The 18,904-nt window shown below is 28.1% G+C and overlaps 4 protein-coding genes across 8 annotated transcripts; 2 read left to right on the top strand and 2 right to left on the bottom strand.

The window, feature by feature from the left end:
* The first annotated feature begins 506 nt into the window (after nucleotides 1-506).
* Nucleotides 507-2,188, top strand: LOC100745606 (myotrophin). Of its 2 annotated transcripts, XM_012381517.3 has the most exons (4): nucleotides 507-594; nucleotides 672-752; nucleotides 1,019-1,129; nucleotides 1,329-2,188. In XM_012381517.3, exons 2-4 carry the CDS (start codon nucleotides 684-686, stop codon nucleotides 1,503-1,505), a joined length of 357 nt encoding a protein of 118 aa, XP_012236940.1. In that variant the 5' UTR covers nucleotides 507-594; nucleotides 672-683; the 3' UTR covers nucleotides 1,506-2,188. The 2 variants fall into 2 exon arrangements, with proteins under 2 accessions (XP_012236940.1, XP_003486857.1); XM_003486809.4 differs by having other exon boundaries at nucleotides 551-752.
* Nucleotides 2,189-2,702: 514 nt separating this feature from the next.
* On the bottom strand, nucleotides 2,703-7,575 carry LOC100745488 (histone-lysine N-methyltransferase eggless). Its single transcript, XM_003486808.4, has 14 exons — nucleotides 7,268-7,575; nucleotides 6,865-7,135; nucleotides 6,638-6,767; nucleotides 6,424-6,567; nucleotides 5,983-6,347; nucleotides 5,671-5,900; nucleotides 5,181-5,589; nucleotides 4,877-5,110; nucleotides 4,440-4,784; nucleotides 4,190-4,357; nucleotides 3,820-4,128; nucleotides 3,495-3,757; nucleotides 3,077-3,404; nucleotides 2,703-2,959 (listed from the first exon to the last, which is right to left on the bottom strand). Exons 2-14 carry the CDS (start codon nucleotides 7,093-7,095, stop codon nucleotides 2,753-2,755), a joined length of 3,363 nt encoding a protein of 1,120 aa, XP_003486856.1. The 5' UTR covers nucleotides 7,096-7,135; nucleotides 7,268-7,575; the 3' UTR covers nucleotides 2,703-2,752.
* Nucleotides 7,576-9,798: 2,223 nt separating this feature from the next.
* Nucleotides 9,799-16,098, bottom strand: LOC100745366 (serine/threonine-protein kinase SIK3). 3 transcript variants are annotated; one of them, XM_012381514.3, is made up of 13 exons: nucleotides 15,875-16,098; nucleotides 14,832-15,128; nucleotides 14,543-14,713; nucleotides 14,342-14,465; nucleotides 14,130-14,250; nucleotides 13,813-14,050; nucleotides 13,412-13,736; nucleotides 13,207-13,340; nucleotides 12,961-13,120; nucleotides 12,306-12,437; nucleotides 11,907-12,125; nucleotides 11,622-11,818; nucleotides 9,799-11,448 (listed from the first exon to the last, which is right to left on the bottom strand). In XM_012381514.3, exons 1-13 carry the CDS (start codon nucleotides 16,025-16,027, stop codon nucleotides 10,945-10,947), a joined length of 2,775 nt encoding a protein of 924 aa, XP_012236937.1. In that variant the 5' UTR covers nucleotides 16,028-16,098; the 3' UTR covers nucleotides 9,799-10,944. The 3 variants fall into 3 exon arrangements, with proteins under 3 accessions (XP_012236937.1, XP_003486855.1, XP_024221018.1); XM_003486807.4 differs by having other exon boundaries at nucleotides 11,907-12,128; nucleotides 15,875-16,096; XM_024365250.2 differs by lacking the exon at nucleotides 12,306-12,437 and having other exon boundaries at nucleotides 15,875-16,096.
* A 493-nt stretch (nucleotides 16,099-16,591) lies between these two features.
* On the top strand, nucleotides 16,592-18,618 carry LOC100745246 (zinc transporter ZIP9). 2 transcript variants are annotated; one of them, XM_003486806.4, is made up of 5 exons: nucleotides 16,592-17,001; nucleotides 17,148-17,274; nucleotides 17,526-17,752; nucleotides 17,852-17,986; nucleotides 18,080-18,618. In XM_003486806.4, the coding sequence occupies exons 1-5, from the start codon at nucleotides 16,906-16,908 to the stop codon at nucleotides 18,329-18,331; spliced, it is 837 nt and encodes a 278-aa protein (XP_003486854.1). In that variant the 5' UTR covers nucleotides 16,592-16,905; the 3' UTR covers nucleotides 18,332-18,618. The 2 variants fall into 2 exon arrangements, with proteins under 2 accessions (XP_003486854.1, XP_024221017.1); XM_024365249.2 differs by having other exon boundaries at nucleotides 16,596-17,001; nucleotides 17,095-17,274.
* The last annotated feature ends 286 nt before the right edge of the window (nucleotides 18,619-18,904 follow it).

Genomic DNA, 18,904 nt, shown 5'->3' with positions numbered 1-18,904 from the left:
AAATTAATGTGCATAATATTTGTTTGATTTTTAAATTTTTTAAGAAAAAAATTGTTTTACCAAGTGTTTGGGAAATCTTTATCTTATTATCATTATATCCGGGAAGAATAAATAGTATTTAAGTTGATCTTGTAATTGTTCTATAAACATAACTAATAGAATTTTAATTAAAGAAATATGAAAAAGCAGCTGTAATAAATAAATTTTAAATTATATACGCTAAATTACTGTACTTACATTAAACACAAAGAGGCATAACTTTTGCAATACTGAGAAATTAAAAAATTTCTACCTTGTTATTATCATTATTTCTATACATAGTTGGAGAGAACTTTGAATATAGACACAAATTGAAAACTAAACAGTATAGTTCATTACTTGTTTTTAATATCACCATATAGAATTGTAGTTATAAAATAAGCATTGGTTATTTAATTGGAACAGAAAATCGTTCATTTTATCTGACTTTAGTACGCTATCTTTAATGTTGGTATCTTAGAAGATTTCATTTTATTATTATATATGTTGGCAGCCTGGAAAGATTGTTCCAGCGAAATTCGCTGTTTAACCAAATTTAATGGACGTGAGACTTGAGTGAGTACGAACGTGAACTGATTAGAATAAACGTAGAAATTTGAGAGGCTGTGTGATATATAAAATTTTTCTAATAGCTTACAACGAAAATGAGTGAACTCGTGTGGGGAATAAAAAATGGTGATTTGGAGCAAGTGCGGGATATCGTTGAGAAAAAGGCAAATATATGAAACGTTAAATCATCTTTTTCTTCTATTGCTTTTTGATTGCCGCTACTCAGAAACGTCATAAAAAGATATCGCTTTATGATGTTTAATATAGAATTCATAGAATTTTATATAGTTCAAAACATATAAAAAAATACTAATTACCCGATTAAACTAATAGTTGTAAAGATCATTCATATTTCCTTTTCAAATTAGTTATACACTTTTTTTTACAAGTGAACATATATTAAATTGTCTAAATATATTCCTGTTGGTAGAATATTGATGTCAATCAAATGATTGATGGAAGGACACCCCTACATTATGCAGCTGATTATGGCCAAAGTGAAGTAGTCAGATATCTTTTGGAAAAGGGTGCAAATGCAAATGTAAATATATATAAATATTAGATAATATGCGTGAGATTGAAACATGAAAATATTCAAAATTTATTTATCTTTCTTTTCACTAAGCATTGTACATAATATTTTATTAGTTTTACTTGAAATATAAGAGATGAACATTAGAGAAATTATACTAAAAATGAATCGTATTACAATGATTTAAGCAAAATGTATTTACTTACAGGTAACAGATAAACATGGAATAACAGCATTATTAGCAGCAATTTGGGAAGGACATACAAATTGTGTAAAATTACTATTAGAAAAAGGAGCTAGAGCAGATGGATTGACACCAAATGGAACAAATTATTTAGATGCTGCTGAAAAGGATGAGATCAAAGAATTGCTTAAATTCCACTAGCACAAAGCCAAACAAATCATGAAGCAATAATTTTGTTATTTTAGTATTTTAATGTTCCTCATAGGAGTATCATCATTGCTTTGTCTTGATTTTCTGCATATGACTAGGCTATCATATTTATACACTTTAAATTAAAAAACAAAAACATATAGGTACACACATGTAGTTTTATAATAATATATTGCACATCTGGAGCATATAATCATGAACTCATATTCTTTTATATGGTTACTCTTAGAGATTTAAACTATATATAGTTTCAGCTTTAAAATATTATATCATACAGATTGTTTTGCAAACTAACAATAGAAACAAATTTATTTTTAAAGCATGTAACATTATATAGCAAGAGATATTTTGATACATTTATAAGAAGCAGCATCGTGTTTTAAATATTTGTTATTAATTTACAAATATTACAAATTTCTTTTATACATTTTTTTACAACTACCTACTAACTAAAACAGCTTTTTGTGACAAAAGGTTATAGTATATATTGAAATATTTGAATGCTTGAATTAAGATACTACATAATTTAATTCAGTTTCAAGAATGATATGTATAAATTATAGAAAAGAAAATTAAAGAGCTATCTTTATGGTACTAACTATCTAACATGTCTTAAGAAGTTTTAAAGGTGTATAATAATCAAAAATAATAAACCAGTGCATCATTGTTATGTATATCATTGTATTTTATTAAACCTGTATTTATCATTTATTTATTACTCAACATATTATTGCTTACAGTATATTAATATAACATATATTAGCAGAAAATAAAATATAAATAATATATATATTAAAACGTTTTATATACCAAAATTTATTTGTCAAATGTCAATTGTTAAAAATACAAATTGTATCTATTATAGTTATGAAATATATATTTTTGCTAATATCTTATTTTTTTCATATCATATCTATATATAAAATGCACTATTAACATATTAAATATTTTAAGACAAAACATTATGTTTGTAAAATATAGTGCAGTTGATTTTTAAATTTTCTGCATTTATTTTATTTTGTACACTAACTTCTAATATTTCAATAAATACAATATAAATATAAAATAAAAATATTATTAAACCACTTAAAAATGACATCTTTTTAATGATGAGCAAAATACTTTGTTGCGCATTTCATACAACTTATAATAACAAATCATATTATTTAAAAAAAAGGGAAATCTAAATCACGTTTATTAATCAAATTTTATTAATTTTATATAAAGTATGTCACATATTAGAGAAGTCGACCTCTACAATTAGATGCACCACATTTACAGATGATGACTTTACCTGGTATACTTCCAACATCATAACTGTAATTCCATGTTAATTCCTGACCTGCTCTTATGTAATTTAAAGCAAAGAATGCCACCCATGGAAATCTTACATCATGTGTGTCTACAAATACATTTTGCACAAAAACGTTTGGATCACATGAATGCTGAAAAATGACCAATAATTATAATTCAAATATAATGTTGATAATAGAAATAACAATACCAAATTCTGTTTTGAAGTATTCTAGTCATGTAAAAGTTTCAATTAAAATATATCTTACGTTTAAGTAACGTCCAATATTTCCAGTTGTTTTAGCATCCATTATATAAACAGCCTCATCTTCTCCAAAGAAATCTCTTACTGATTTAAATTTAGGTCTTTCTATTTGCGTTGGTTCCACTGTTGGATCAAATCTACTTGGTTCGCGTCTGCCACTTCTATTTTCTTCTTCATCACTTATAGTAATTGCATCTAGATCATTTGAACGATTTTCATTGGTAGAAGACTTTGTAATATTTTCGGTGGCTTTAGCAGCGTGTCCATCTTCGCTATTTTCTTCAGATCCATCTTGATTGACATCATCTCGTTTTCGTTTTCTTAGCCTTTTTCTACATTATTATTAATAATTTTTCTCTATTATTAATATTCTGTTAATATAGACTACATCATTTATTAATAATTAAGTACTTTTTACTTACCTAATAGAAGGTTCTGTAGAATCTACATTGAAATTTAAGTATCTACTAACGTTGAAATCTTCGTCTGAATCATTTGCATTTATTTTTGTATTATCCTCATCATCGCTAGTTATAGATTTTTTTTTATCTTCTGTGGTAGATAATGGCATTTCTGATTCGAGAACATCGCTTTCATATCCTTCTTTAATACTTTCCACTACTTCCACATAATCCAATTCTGCTAGGTATTCATCTCCATAATTTTTACCACCTTCATTAGCTCCCTTAGAGATAAATCTTAAAATAAGTTATACTGTTTGTACTATATCTTATTGTAATTTTTTACCTGTTCTGTAAGTAATCTACCAGCATATATACAAATAAAAGATCCAAGAGGAATATCGTTTAGACATCGAATGCCCCAGCCCCGAGGAGCTGTTTTGAACACTTGTAATTTTAATGTTAATGGATGTTGCACTACTCTATTCAAGCAAGTTTTTACAGCACATTTACATTCAGAATTACATTCATAAATTCCAGTAGTAACTGGCTCTGGTAAACGTTTATATACGTAACCAACAGATGTATTTGGCACTCTTCCTCCGAGAGTAGCACCTTGTATTGTTAATTGCCAACATTGACATTTTGTTTTATCCTATAAAATGATTTATATAATTAGATATCTTATAATTTAAATTATTATAAAAAGAGCATACTTGGCAATCGTCTTCGCAATCACAGCTACACAAGAAATTTGGATCTAAATTAAGATTAACTCCTTCTGTTGGTTCTCTCTGAGTGCTATATCTAATGGTATCTGGTTGAGTGTGATCTAATTCATTAACACATGGTATTGGTACATTTTCTATACCATAACTGAGATCCTTGAAATTAAAAAAAGAACGATTGAGTTATAAAATACTAAGCAAGTATTAATTATCTCAATAATCGTAATATTTTATTTACCTTTATATTGATAAAACATTTATCCAAGACAAATTCTGCTAGACAATGCACCCAATAATCAAAATCAAATAAATCAACTGACATTGGACTGCCTGTTTTGCGAAGATATTGATGTAACTCTTCCATATTTCGTAATCTGACACCACATGGAGCTTGATATAATGTAATTTTCTTGCCTTTTGGATATTTACAAAGTTGTCTGTTCCAACCACAAAGTAATGGTATTGAAAGAGGTGAATAACCTCTCAAGTCATCAGGTGTAAAAGATATTCCTTGAACGCACTGAGGGCCACATTTATGTGGAACAAATTTTTTTGTTTGAATCTTGTTCTGCGTTTGGTAGTACTAAGATGAAGTGATAATATATGCTTTTAAATCTTATATCTCATTTTAAATTATCTTATAAGAATTATAATTAGTTTATTTAATGCACTTACAACGATACTATGAGAAGGTTTTGTTTCTGTTGTAGGATTATAGGAACTTGTATCCACAATATTTTGCTTTTTACTTGTACTTTTTCTAGCAACAGCACGTGATTGCTGTGGTGCACTTGATGTAACTGTATTTGTAGTTTCATTTACTATATTCTGTTCTTTTTCTAATTGAGAAAATCTTTCTTCGTCAGGTTCTAGATTAGATGTATATTCTACATAAGGTAAATTGCTTTTCTAAAATATTAGTAAGATTTACATTAATTAATTATCTCCTATAAAAATAGAATTAAAATGCTTCACATACATTAGAGATAGCAGGCAGTCGATGTCGACTAGGTGTATTGACAGATGCATGATGTCCTTGTTGTCTAGCATTGGCTTTTAAAAGTTCAATATATAAAGGCCCTAATCTAGCTGAACCTCTGTAGATCCATTCTGTTCTTCCATCAGCATCAAAATGCATTTGTACTAAACTTGCATCAACTTGAATTACTCTTGCAACCCACCATTTACCATTCCATTCTGTTTTTACTACTTGTCCTGTTTGTAGTTTGACCATTGGTCTTTCAGGATATGTTTCAATATATTTCTTCACAAAATCACGAGATTCATTAGGTATATCTTCCCAAACTTTGTTGGAAGATTCAGCAACTAAATAAATACATTTGTGCTCAACATATTGAGCATAACCATCATCAAAGAATACCAAATATCTAAAAAAGTAACAAATCTATTATTACTTACTATTATTCATATATTATTAATTTATTTAAAATTTCATCTATGAAATATACCTATACTTATTTGTAGCTTTTGGTGGTTCAGCTATAACTCCACTATAAAAATTACTAGATGAAACATCTTTAAATAGAGCAACTACTCGTGTACCAATTGGAATTACTACTTGGCTAGTTACAGCAGCTGCGATTTGTTTACCAGAAACAGATTTAGTAACAGAATTATACTTCTTTTGTAATAATTTTACACGACAATGTAAGGGAACTTTATAGACTACAGTTTGCACCTAGTAAATAATAAGTAAATCTTTAAGTAGATTAAATGTAGAACTATTTGTATAAAATTTAGGTAAGAATATATTCACAAACCTTTGCTTTAATCCATGGCATAAGTGGATGCTTCATAATATATACAACGGTATCAATATCTATCTGTGCTCTCACAAGTGGACCAATTGGAGGTAAATCCAAAACCACAACTTGGCTATTATCTTGTTCAATTGGTAAAACTTCTGGTTGATTATCTTCTAACGTTGAAGAAGAGGCAATTCTTATTTGTGTAACTTTTTTTGTTGCCACTAATGGATAAAATCCATTATCTACATATCCATCATTTATTTGAAGTTCTTGGAGCATTTGAATTTGTGGTCTGAATTCGTCATATAAATTATTACGTAACATATCCATAGTACACATCAAATCTTTAATTGTTTTATCCAAAACTTCATTTTGTTCTGTTTAAAAAATTATGTGATCTAATTCAAATGTAACAAATATATATAAATTATACTTTGCAAAATAATTATATACCATCTATTCTATCCCACTGATCTTTTAGTACATTATGAGCTTGTTTAATTTGATAGTCAACATCATACTTCTCCAAAATATTGTTTAATGTGCTATCTAACATTTCTTCCATATCCGCAAGCATTTCTTCTGGCAAATATTTTTCTGAAACAAATAAAACATGTACCAATATCTCAAATATACATAATACATTGTAATACAATTTTAATTTTACCCTCGTCACATGTATCTTTCTTTTTCTCATCATCTGAATCATCACTATCAGAAATTTCTACCTCCATTGTACGGTCAGGAAATTCACACTTCAATAATGGCTTACGATTTACAAAAGCTGCGACCAATTGCTATGAAAATTAATATCATAGTGTAAATATCAAACAAAAATCTGTCTCTTACAATACCACATTAAGTAGTCAAAAATACATATTTTATAAGTCAAACCTTTTGGTGTTCTAAAGCAACAATAAAACACTTTGTACATATCATACGCTTTTTCTTTTTTTCTGTATTCACTCCATAAAAAGCGCATGCAAAAGAAGGTGCTAATTTCATATCTACTCCAGAAGAACATTCAAAGTTGACACAATTAGAATTGCAAATTATTGAACTTCTATTTTTTTGTGTGTTATCCCCTGATGCTTCATCATCCGAAACAAGTTCAATGACTTCCATTTTGTACAATATTATTAAAAGTATTATAATCTTCTGGTAACTTAGAAACAAAGAAATGTTTATTTATTTACAGATAAGTATAATAACGTAAATGTAAATAAAAACAAATATATAGGTTAGGTAACTAAAATATTGATTAAGTATTAAAAATGTAAAAAAAGATAATATTTACCAAAGTAACAATTTTTACATTAATAACAGATAAACACAATTTCTTTAATACATTATTCGATGAAACTATTTAATGAAATATGTTCTTATTCGGCAACTTTTTTCGATTTTGAATTTAATTCATACAAAAATATTTAAACATTTCATATTTTGTTGATTCTATACATTGATTCTTTTTACATTTATTCATATCACGGGTGGTCAAAAAAACTTAATGATAATAAGTAAAATGTCCATTATTAGTTTATTTACAACAGAACGATATGAAAGCCAGACAAATTAGTGCCACCTACCAAATAACTAGCGCGGGAAACATTCATAATTTCAAATATAAGTAGAGGAAATCCTGGTACAACTCATAATATATAATTTTTAAGCATTTGGGTATAATCAAAAGAGTGATTTATATATTAGTCAATCGAGATCTAGATACTAAATAACGCAATTAACAAATACGTTTATTGTTGTACAAAATGAATAGAAACATTAAAAATGCACATGTCTTGAATATCTCTTTTATTTTTATTTTATCATATTTAATCAATATGTATTGTATCTACCTAGCCATTAGTATATTTAAAAATCACAGTCTTAGTTGAAGAATTGACAGCAGAAAATACTATCTGTATCCTATCCATATAGCAAATGTTTACAATGTACATAGTTTGCTTCTGCATACATACACGTAGTATGTATCCTAAATGAATAATTATGTATATGTGTTATGTACAGTAAATTGGATTATGTTGATCTACACTTTCACTGTTGTGCGTAATTGTAATATTTTTGCCCATTTTCCATCAATATAGAATTTGTTTGTGCACAATTGCATTTTCAATCATGATATTTAAAAATTCAGCTAAAATAAAAAATATTTAGTTATTAAATTTTTTGGTATTTTTTTAACATTCTCGTAACAATTATGTACATTTTAACTGATAGCAGAAAATGTTTAAAATAATATAATTTATATAGTTTTCAATTATTAGATTTTGGTATTCCGGATTTCAAAATTTACAAAATATACACAACACATCATAATGTACAAGGATAAAAGCATGCATTCCAATATTATCATAAGAAAATCAAAATTTGTAAGGAAGACCCAAATAATATTACTGCCCTATATAAAATATAGAAAAAAAATTGAAACATTATTTGGTAAAAAACATTTTTGTACAAATGAATCACTGCTTTAAGATATCTTTGCAAATAGATGCTAAGAGTGTAATCTCGCTTATCTCATGTACTAGCAATATACTTAATTTATATAATGTAGTAGATATTTTTAGATATCTAATACTTAATATATTAAGAATTATTCAGAAGATTTATTCGGAAATGATTTATAATGAAATATACCATCTATATTACTAAAAAATTGCAACTTGAATAATCTTCAAAGAATTATCAAGTTATATCATAACATTTAATGATATATATTCATTATAAATCTAATTCTAATATAAGTGCAAATGTACAAGATTCCCACTTTGATTTGAATATCTAGAAACAAAACTTAAAAATGGTAAAACTTAATAAACTACTAATTATTCGATGGAAATTGGGCATTACATAATATTGGTAGGCTATTCTGATTTGACTAACTCTAATGAAATAATTTATTCATATAATTTCAATATATGTAAACTCCTTTACAATTTGATTTAATCTAATATGAAAATGATTCCACGATTATTCTTTCAACATAATATTAATTGAATCTAAAATTAATATATACATTTTTACAAGAGATTTTATAATAAAATATACTGCAAGAATAATTATACATTAACAAATATTTCAATGCATTAAAATATTAAAAACAGTTATCTCAAATAGAATAGCCTACATAATGTATACTTTAGAGATCTCTAAATAGTATATATCATATATTTACATCAAATTTCATTATTTACAGAAACATAAAAGCATTATTACTTTTAATAAACATAAATTGATTTATGATTTAAAGTGGAATTTTCAAATAAAAGATGTACTAGTACGGGAAATACAACGTTTTGCAATTTCACTTACAGAATACAACTTGTATATAGTATATAAATTATTCGTCGAATTACATGTGTTGTATTTATTACAAAGTAATCGTAATGAATTTAAAACATTCTAGAGTTAAACATTATCATTGAACCTAATAAATAAATTTAAAAAATAAATACATTAAGTCAAAGTATTTTTGTCAGAAAGAGAATAAACACACATCTAATAATATAATGAAAAAAATTAAGCTGTACAAGTTGTATCCTATAAAAAACATTGTACTTTGTTCTATACACAGAAAACATTTCTCTGCACATTATCTTTTGTTTAGTTCACGAATAAGTAAATTTAGAAAAATATTTTGTTTATGTTAAATGAATTAAATTTTCTACTTTTCTTATATGACACTAATATAATGTCTTTTATCTACTCATTGCAACATAATGATAAAAAAAGGGCTAGCCTAGTTACAACTTCATTTAATATTACCTAGAAGTTATTATAGTTCATATTTCCCTTTTGTTTTTAAAATGTGGGTAAAAGATGTACCTTCAATATTTGATACTATAAAAGCAACTCAACTCTTTGGTTACACAAGGAGAGCTAGGTTGCATACTTTTCTTTTTAAATGGCAATAATTAAATGCTCCATAAGTGCAACCACTAGAAAGTATTCTATTCTGATATTTCATTGTTTTTCAAAAATTTATAATCTGTGATTATATCATTAAAAATTGCAACAAATGTTAATATCCGATTTAAAAAAAAAAAGATATACAATCGTAACTCAGTCTGTGTAGTTTTTGAACTACAAACCACAATAGTGTATTTGCACTATACAAAAGATTATGTATATGTCTCTAGCTATTAAAATTAAATTATCCAACGGAGTAATATTTGTACCAGAAAAAAGAAGGCAATTCTTCTAGTTTCAATAACATAAAAGAAAAAGATTGCAGTATTTGTAAAACGAATATTTACAAACATGGAATATAGATTATGAAATTAAAATTGTCTGCAATGGCAATCGATTAAGTATAGTAAATTCCATATAAAACATCTCTATCATATTAGAAAGACATATATACCATGAAAATGCTTATATTTTGCCATCTAATTCGGTACAAAAGACGCTTTTCTTTTTACCTAAGCTAAAAAGGGCACCTGATGATGATTTGAACAGTAAAATATGAATTTACTAGCTATAAACTTCTAACATGAAGACAAATATTCTACAAAAAGGAATGATGTGTGATGTACATTAACGATTAAAGTTTATGAAAAACGTCCAGGTTGTTAATACTTAGGTTGTTTAGAAGTAGCAAAACATCGTCTTGCTTGCGTAAAAGCATATATGTTTGTATATCTTTTAAAGTCTTAATAATAAGACTTCCAAAAATTATTGTAATGTTTTTGTTCTGACTTCATATTATGCACAAGTTAAAAAATTTCCTCTTTTCCAGATTTATAAATCAAAACAAAAAAGGAGAAAGAATCTTGAAAAACGAAGCACACTGAATGTTACATATATGAATGTATCAATATAAAGAATGGTATGCTTAAAGTACCGCTCGTACGTATGCAGCATGCATGTGCAATACTGTAATGAGTGGTGTGTGTGGCACCAGGAATGTAACGTAATATATAAGAAAAACATTATATTATAAGCTGGCTGTCGTCAAACAGTAATACACGAGATCAGCTGCTGACAAAGTTGACTGTACTGTAATTGGTCCCCACTAATTCTTCGCATCTTAATGCCTTTTACTTCCTTCTCTTCTGATTCACATACTCTAAGTTCAATTTGAACACCACCTGGGTATTCTAAACTAAGCCCGCCACCTTTCACTTCTTCTCTAGAGAAGACAAATCCTTTTGGAGGGGCTCTTGCATCTATAATTTGTTTTACACGACCTAATATAGCTTCTGAATTCAACCTACTCGATTCATCAGATAATGTAACTTCAACTTCTGTAGGTATTGACGTATTTAGTGGCCTACCGATACCGCGTGTAATACTAGGTCTCAATGGGTCACATGGTTCAGAGATGATGAAGCTGGGAAGAGGACTGTAATGAGGTAACGTATCTTCGAGCGAATCAGGCGATGGAGATGGTGAAGGTGAACAACTAATTAGTGTTACTTGTCCCCCAAGATCTGTCACAGATATTTGAGGTGGTACCTAAAACAAATAATTACAATATGATAGTTATTTTAATAGAATATTATATAACATATATAATATATATATATAAATATATATATATATATATATATATATATTTCAATATAGAAAATTATAATTCAGCAACAATTTGTTAAATAAGTTTAACAATAAGAAAGTTATTTATTTACCCTTGGTATTTCTACAGGGTGTTCTTCTTGAATCATATCCAAAGCTGGACTGTTACTAGGCGAATAACTAACTGGTGTGGTAGCTGGTGATCTATGGTGTCTTAATGGACTCAAATCTAATGGTGTTGCAGGTGGTTGCGTTGGAGTACCATGAACTATGCTGCCCTGTACTGCTGCTGTAGTTAATCCACTTAAACCTAACAATAAAATGAATTATATTATAGTTTTAAAAATTTTCTATTTGGACTTTATATATCATACAACAAACAACAAGATTAAAAATACCTTGTGTGATTGCTGCTACCCCTCTTTCATGTACAGGAGATCCAGGAATACTTGCAGGACTATGTGATGGTGACGCTAACCTTTGCAACTGTTGATATTCTTGCTGAAGTGCCTGAATCCCAGGTCCAGGGGGACCAGAACCTTCGGATGCTCTTCGAACAGGAGAATATCTTTCTGTAGAAACATGAGTACTTGGTTCCTTATATGAATCTCTGTTGCCTACTAAAAACAGCAAAACAAAATAATGTATTATTTAATTATTATAATTATACAAATCACACACTTGTATATATGATACAATATAAATAAGCATGTAAATGTGTTAACAGTGAATATACAATACTTATGGTAATTCGTTTTTCTATTTATACAAAACGCAAAAAACCACACAAAAATTACCAGTGCTAGTATGATACAATGGATTCTTCTTAGGATGTGTAGATCCTCTAAGATGTGTTGGTAACAGCCGTGATGGGAGGTAAGCTCTATTCATCCTAGCTTCCACCTCCATTACCATTTCCGGATTTATAACTACATGCATATTACCAACCAACGAGGCATGGTAGTGCAGTAGACACAAAAAACCATGCAAAATCAAAAATAAAATCAAATATAATGAAGTACATGGCAGATAAAGTGCACATGTATATTATTTAAATAAAATTATATACGAATTTAAAATAAAATTATTATTCAAATATATTTACATATAGTATGTAACATTATACTAGTAGTGATAAATAATACACAATGATTATAATATTTATAGTAACAATATAAGATTTTGTCACATAAGGACATTTATCATGCAATATACTATTGTCAAAATAAAGAAACAAAAATACATACCAATATGCAAATATTGCAAAAGCAAAGATATAAACAAGGCATGATAATACTTACAATTTAGAAATGAAGAAATATAGCAAGCTTTTAAACTAATTGATACAGCAAATCATAATAATCAACTTTCGTCGAAGTGATATAAAACATGATGTAATAAAGTGCATTGATAATGTGCACACAAATACCTGAAAAGGATAATCCACAGTACCTGGTCTTTGCATAACGGCAGTAACACCACTTCGTCTTCTTCTATCGCTACCGCCACTTCCACTTCCACTATTATTACCATTTGCATCACCATTTCCACTATTAACTCCAACATTTAATGACTGAGCACATGGTACCAAAGTTGGACTTCCACTTTGTATCTATATACAACATGAACAAATTAGTCGTGCTGCAAACTAATGTTTTAATAAATATTTCATAGCGTCATAGTATTTATTTTTCTTACAGGTTGTAAGTGTTCTCTACTACCAGGTTGACTCCATCCTCCATCTTCAGTACCACCAGAATTGCTGCCATGTTGTTGATAGAAGACATGAAGATTAGCTCCACCATCCGAAGCTCTTCTTCCAAAACTCCCCGCTATAATTAATAAAATGTTTATTAAAAAGTGAAATGATTTATTAAAATAAATTGTAGTATATATTACTTACTTGCTCCCATCACAGGAGGAGGCTTTAATAAATGTTGATCTTTGATTTGGAAGTTTTGAGGAGGTTGATGTTGTACTAAAGGAAGGTTTAAGGGTAGATTTGTATGAGGTAACACTTGAGGATCAGTATTATTATATTGTAATATAGGAAGGAGTCGTAATGCAGGATCGCCTGTAGTATGGTTATAGTTATAAGGATATGATGTTGGTGGCTGATGAGCTGTATCACCAGGTCCAACTGTGTGTCTTCTTGTTGTGTGATAAGGTGTGCCAGGTGTAAGTTGCAATCCACTTCTTTCTTCTGTTTCTGCTTCTGTATCACCAAACTTTTGAACAGCAAAGAAGAAGAATATGATTTTGAAATACATGCTGCTAGATAACAGGATAAAATGCAATATTTACCTTTTCTAACTGATGTGCTCCATCAGGAGCATAATCTCCTGGTATACTTTGAATACTAGGTAAACTAGGCATTGTTGGTTCTAATCGGTCAACAAGAAGATTATATATTGCTGACACATGGTCAAAAGCATTTCCTTGAACTGCTTTCAATAATGTTTCTGGACTAAGCCCTGGTAATCTTAACATATTTTCTATCACTACCTGATTTAATTGTGGTGGCACATTTTCAGGATTACACCTGAGAACATATATTAAAATAAATAAAATACCTTTTTCATATATTTATTGCACGTATTTTATTAATATTTATATATTACCCTCCTGGTTCAGGTTCTGTTGTACCATCTCCACCCATCCAAGAGTGTGCTAAAATTTGTGAAATACTTAAACGTCGTTCTGGTTCTACTACCAACATATGTCTAATCAGTTTCTCACATTCTACAAAAAATTGATATATTAGTCAAATGTATATATTTAAAACACATAATGGAGTACAATATGTTAAAATTATATAAATTTGTACATTTACCTGCAGACATAAAAAATGGTATTCTGAATTTCCCTGAGATTACTACAGAACGTAGTAGTTGCATTGTGGGTCCATCAAATGGTAATGCACCACAAACCAACACATACAAAACAACACCTAGGCTCTATAATTACAGATGAAATATTTAAATTATAAGAATTTTTTGTTATTTTAATACATTGTAATAATAATATGACATACCCATACATCAGCCCTTGGACCATCATAGTGCTTTCCTTCAAAAATTTCTGGAGCAGCATATGGTGGGGACCCACACCAGGTGCTAAGTGGGACACCTGGAGTATATTCATTACTAAATCCAAAGTCTGCAAGTTTTATATTATTGTCTGCATCAAGTAGTAAATTCTCAGCCTAAAATAATAATATATACATAGTCATTTTATATACAAATACCAACAATTTTTTCATTTTTTTGAATTTTTCATAAATTTTTGAAATATTTTAAAAATACATTTTTTTGCATTTAAACCTTAAGATCTCGATGAACAACTCTCTGTTGATGAAGGTAACGAACAGCAAGAACAATTTGACGAAAAATTCTTCTTGCTTCTGGTTCTGGCATTCTTCCATTCCGTACAAGATGATCAAATATTTCTCCTCCTGGAGCATATTCAGTAACTAAATATATCATTTTCTCTGTTTCCATTACTTGGTACAATCTTATAATATGTGGATGCCTTAATCGTTTCATTATATGTACTTCACGAAAAATTTTTGCTAGATTTTCTTCATTTAATTTTGTTTTATCTATTATTTTGATAGCAACCTATAATAGAAATATACATATTACGAATTTATGACTGTTAAGAAATATCACAAACAAGTAACTTCTAATGTATTCAGTTTAATTTGATATTTTGTTATTTTAAAAAACTTAAAACACAACATGATCATTAGTAATATATATCATCTATTAACACAAAATGTTTACAAATTTTTCATCATCATAAAAGATCATTAAAAAAGAGATGTAATTTTTATATAATTCGTATTTAATTATAAAAATTAATTGCATTGCAGTACCAGAAAATTAATATATAAAATTGTAGTAATGTAATATATTTGATATAATTACTACATGAAAACAGGAAAACATACAAAGAGGAAAAACAAGACAAATGAATGCAAATTAAAAAAAAATACTACATGCATAGGATCATATAGAATCAATACATATCGAATCAATAAATTTCTATATGAACATTAATTGACGGTATTTTTATTTTTACTTTTCAATGATATCCAATCTATTATCATTAATAATGATTTGAAAAAACATCCAACGAACATATTTCAATCGATGTAATAGTATCTGTTGGTAACATAGGTTCGCGAAACATTCTTTCAAGTTATTAGCTCTCTTCGTGTTTTGACACATTGTTATTACATAGAAAGCTTTTATGATACGTAAAATATGATATAATTTATATGTCTATGCCGTTATCCAAAGATATAACGACAAAATGACGGGTGTTCGTGTTTGTGAGAAAAATGCGTTAACAATGGACTTACCTTCGATTTAGTCACAACGTGGGTGGCCATTTTAACAACGGCAAAATTTCCCTTGCCAATAGTCTTTTCCAATTCGTAATAACCGACACGAATAAGTTTGTTGACAGAAAATTCTTGCGAAACTTCATTGTGCGACGTCGTCGCGGATGCCATTTTTTAATCACTTGTCTCGCTCAACTCGTTACCAATCATTTACTGTTTAGTACATTAATATTTCCGCTAGGGGTGCTACGGCTAATCGACACTTCTGCCATCTAGTAAAATAATTCAAATTAAAAAATCAAAAGAAATCAAGTATTATTATCAATTGCGAAAAAAAAATCCTAAAACGATGTTTCGTATAAAAATGATTTATAGGATAGAATAAATGAAATCTGTAAGAAGGGTTCATGAATTATCTATAGTTATTGATTATATGCATTGTTTGTTTACTTTTTTTACGTAGTTATGAGATAAATCCTTATACGCCATCTATGCAAGTAAATATTATTCATGAAAATTAATAAATAGAAATATATAGATTTGAGTTCGTTGATCCTTTTTTTTAAGTTCACAGAGCATTGAATGTATCATCCTTAGTTTGTATACATACATGTAAAACATCTTTACATATATGAAACATAAAAAACTGTCACTTGTTTCTTAAATAAACTAATAGATTTTTCATTAAGCATTCATTTTACTTTTAAGTAGTTTCTCAAATATGACAGAAATATATTAAATATTAATATTTTCAGCAAAATGAATCTTCGATGAAAACTTTTCATTATGACATATTCTATTTTCATCTAACTTCTCCACTTCTATGTCGTTGCTATAATCACAGTATTCACCGCGAAACTGCTACGTAGACGAAAACAGATTGTTAAACGCTGTCAGAAATGATATTTTAGTTAGAATGTTATAGAAAAAAAATTGAATTGTTTTAACAGGTACAATAGAACTGATAACTTAATATTAAATGGCAATGGGAAAGTATTAATTCGATGAAGTAAATATCTTTCATTTATTCAAAAAATACATCTTAGAAAATGGAAGAAAGTACAATACTATGGATGCTTTCACTGGTAATGTTAGTCGGTTCCTGTATAGCTGGATCCTTGCCATTAGTCATGAATTTATCTGAGGTAATGTCCTTTTCATTTGACGATAGATGAAAAGAACAATTTTTTTATCTATCATTTTCTGTGATTGTCATATACTTAAACTACTGATTACAGATTCTACAAAGAACCCCATGATCATGAACATCATGAACCTTTAATCTTTCTAGGATAAATTACAACTGGTTTCGATACTTGGTGCTGGACTTCTTGTAGGCACTGCGCTAGCTGTGATTATACCTGAAGGTATAAGAGCATTGTTTACTGATGGAAGCAATAGTGATCAAGGAGTTCACAGTTAGTATTTCACTATAATATTTATAATGAAATAGTTTTTTATATATGATAAACATACATATTTTGTATCTTTTTTATAATATAAGATATTAATATTTATATTTGTAATGAACAGAAATATTTTTCATATTTTGTATTTTAGTTTTATATAAAAAACTATATATACAGCCAATTAAAATACTTGAAATCCCTTTAGATGTAATTTGATATTATTTCAGTAAAACTTAATATTTTTGACCTCCACTTTTTAGGTGATCCTCACTCCTTAATAGGTATTAGTTTAATACTTGGTTTTGTATTTATGCTACTGATTGATCAATGTTCAGCTAGAAGAAGTGGAGTAAGAGAAAGGAGTGTCACTGCCACCTTAGGTCTCGTAGTTCATGCAGCAGCTGATGGAGTAGCATTAGGAGCTGCTGCAACTACATCACAGGCTGATGTAGAATTAATTGTTTTTTTAGCAATAATGTTACATAAGGTAAACAAAATAAATTAAGTAGTTTTCCGTATCTAAGAAGAAGAATGTTAAAAATATATGTAGTAAGTGTTAAATAAATAACTCAGGTATTTTTTACAGGCACCTGCTGCATTTGGTCTGGTATCATTTTTACTACATGAGGGAGTAGATAGAAAAAAAATTGGTAGACATCTTTTAGTATTTTCTTTAGCTGCACCTTGTCTTGCTCTTGTAACATATTTTGGTATTGGGAAGGTAAATTGTTTTAAGATTAAATAATGAAATGAATCCTTAATATATATTCTCAGAACATTAATATAAAATTGATATACTTATATATATTTTTAGGAAGGGAAAGAAACACTTAGTAATGTTAATGCAACTGGAGTAGCAATGTTATTTAGTGCAGGTACATTCCTATATGTTGCAACAGTACATGTTTTACCAGAACTAATGACAAGAAATAGTGGCAACTATACACATCTACCAACTGCCGAAAATGTTGCAGTGTCTTCTTCTGGACTAAAAGTTAAAGAAATATTAGTTTTAGTATTGGGCTCCCTTTTACCTGCATTAATTACGACTGGTCATCATCATTGACAAAATATCATACAAAAAATTCATCTTTTTTTCACTATGTGTAATATAAAATGTCCCTCTCATTAAAAGGTATAATATTTTAATATATTCCATGATTTTTATATAAAATCATGAAGTGACAACTGGAAAGTTCGTCAATTCAGACACCTGTTTCAATAATAATCAAGAGATATACTTTTATGTACTGTACATAATTGTAGAAAGGGCATATCATATTATTATATATTTGTATAAATTTAAAGATAAAAAAGTAAGACACAGAGTTATATAAAATAACGCAAAAAACATTTCTATCAAGTTTTCATTTTCCAATGAAACTTCATAAATGTTATTTATTAGTAAATGGAACTTTGAATATAAAAAATAAATTAAAGGACTTTTTTATTGCTCCATATTGATTATACTATAAAACTTTTTTGTATTATACTTTTAAAGTTTTATTCTATTGTTTATACTATAAAAGATATGTTTTAAGAAATATATTTCATATTGTAACATAGCAGTACCTGATTAATAATATAACATACTACAATTAATTTATTTCATCTATTAAAATCTATATTTTTAATTTTT

Source organism: Bombus impatiens, unplaced genomic scaffold (genome assembly GCF_000188095.3).
Source record: "Bombus impatiens unplaced genomic scaffold, BIMP_2.2 scf_0133, whole genome shotgun sequence".
Taxonomy (NCBI): Eukaryota; Metazoa; Arthropoda; class Insecta; order Hymenoptera; family Apidae; genus Bombus; species Bombus impatiens.
Note: the sequence above shows the minus strand (reverse complement) of the source record. Positions and strands in the feature narration are given on the sequence as shown.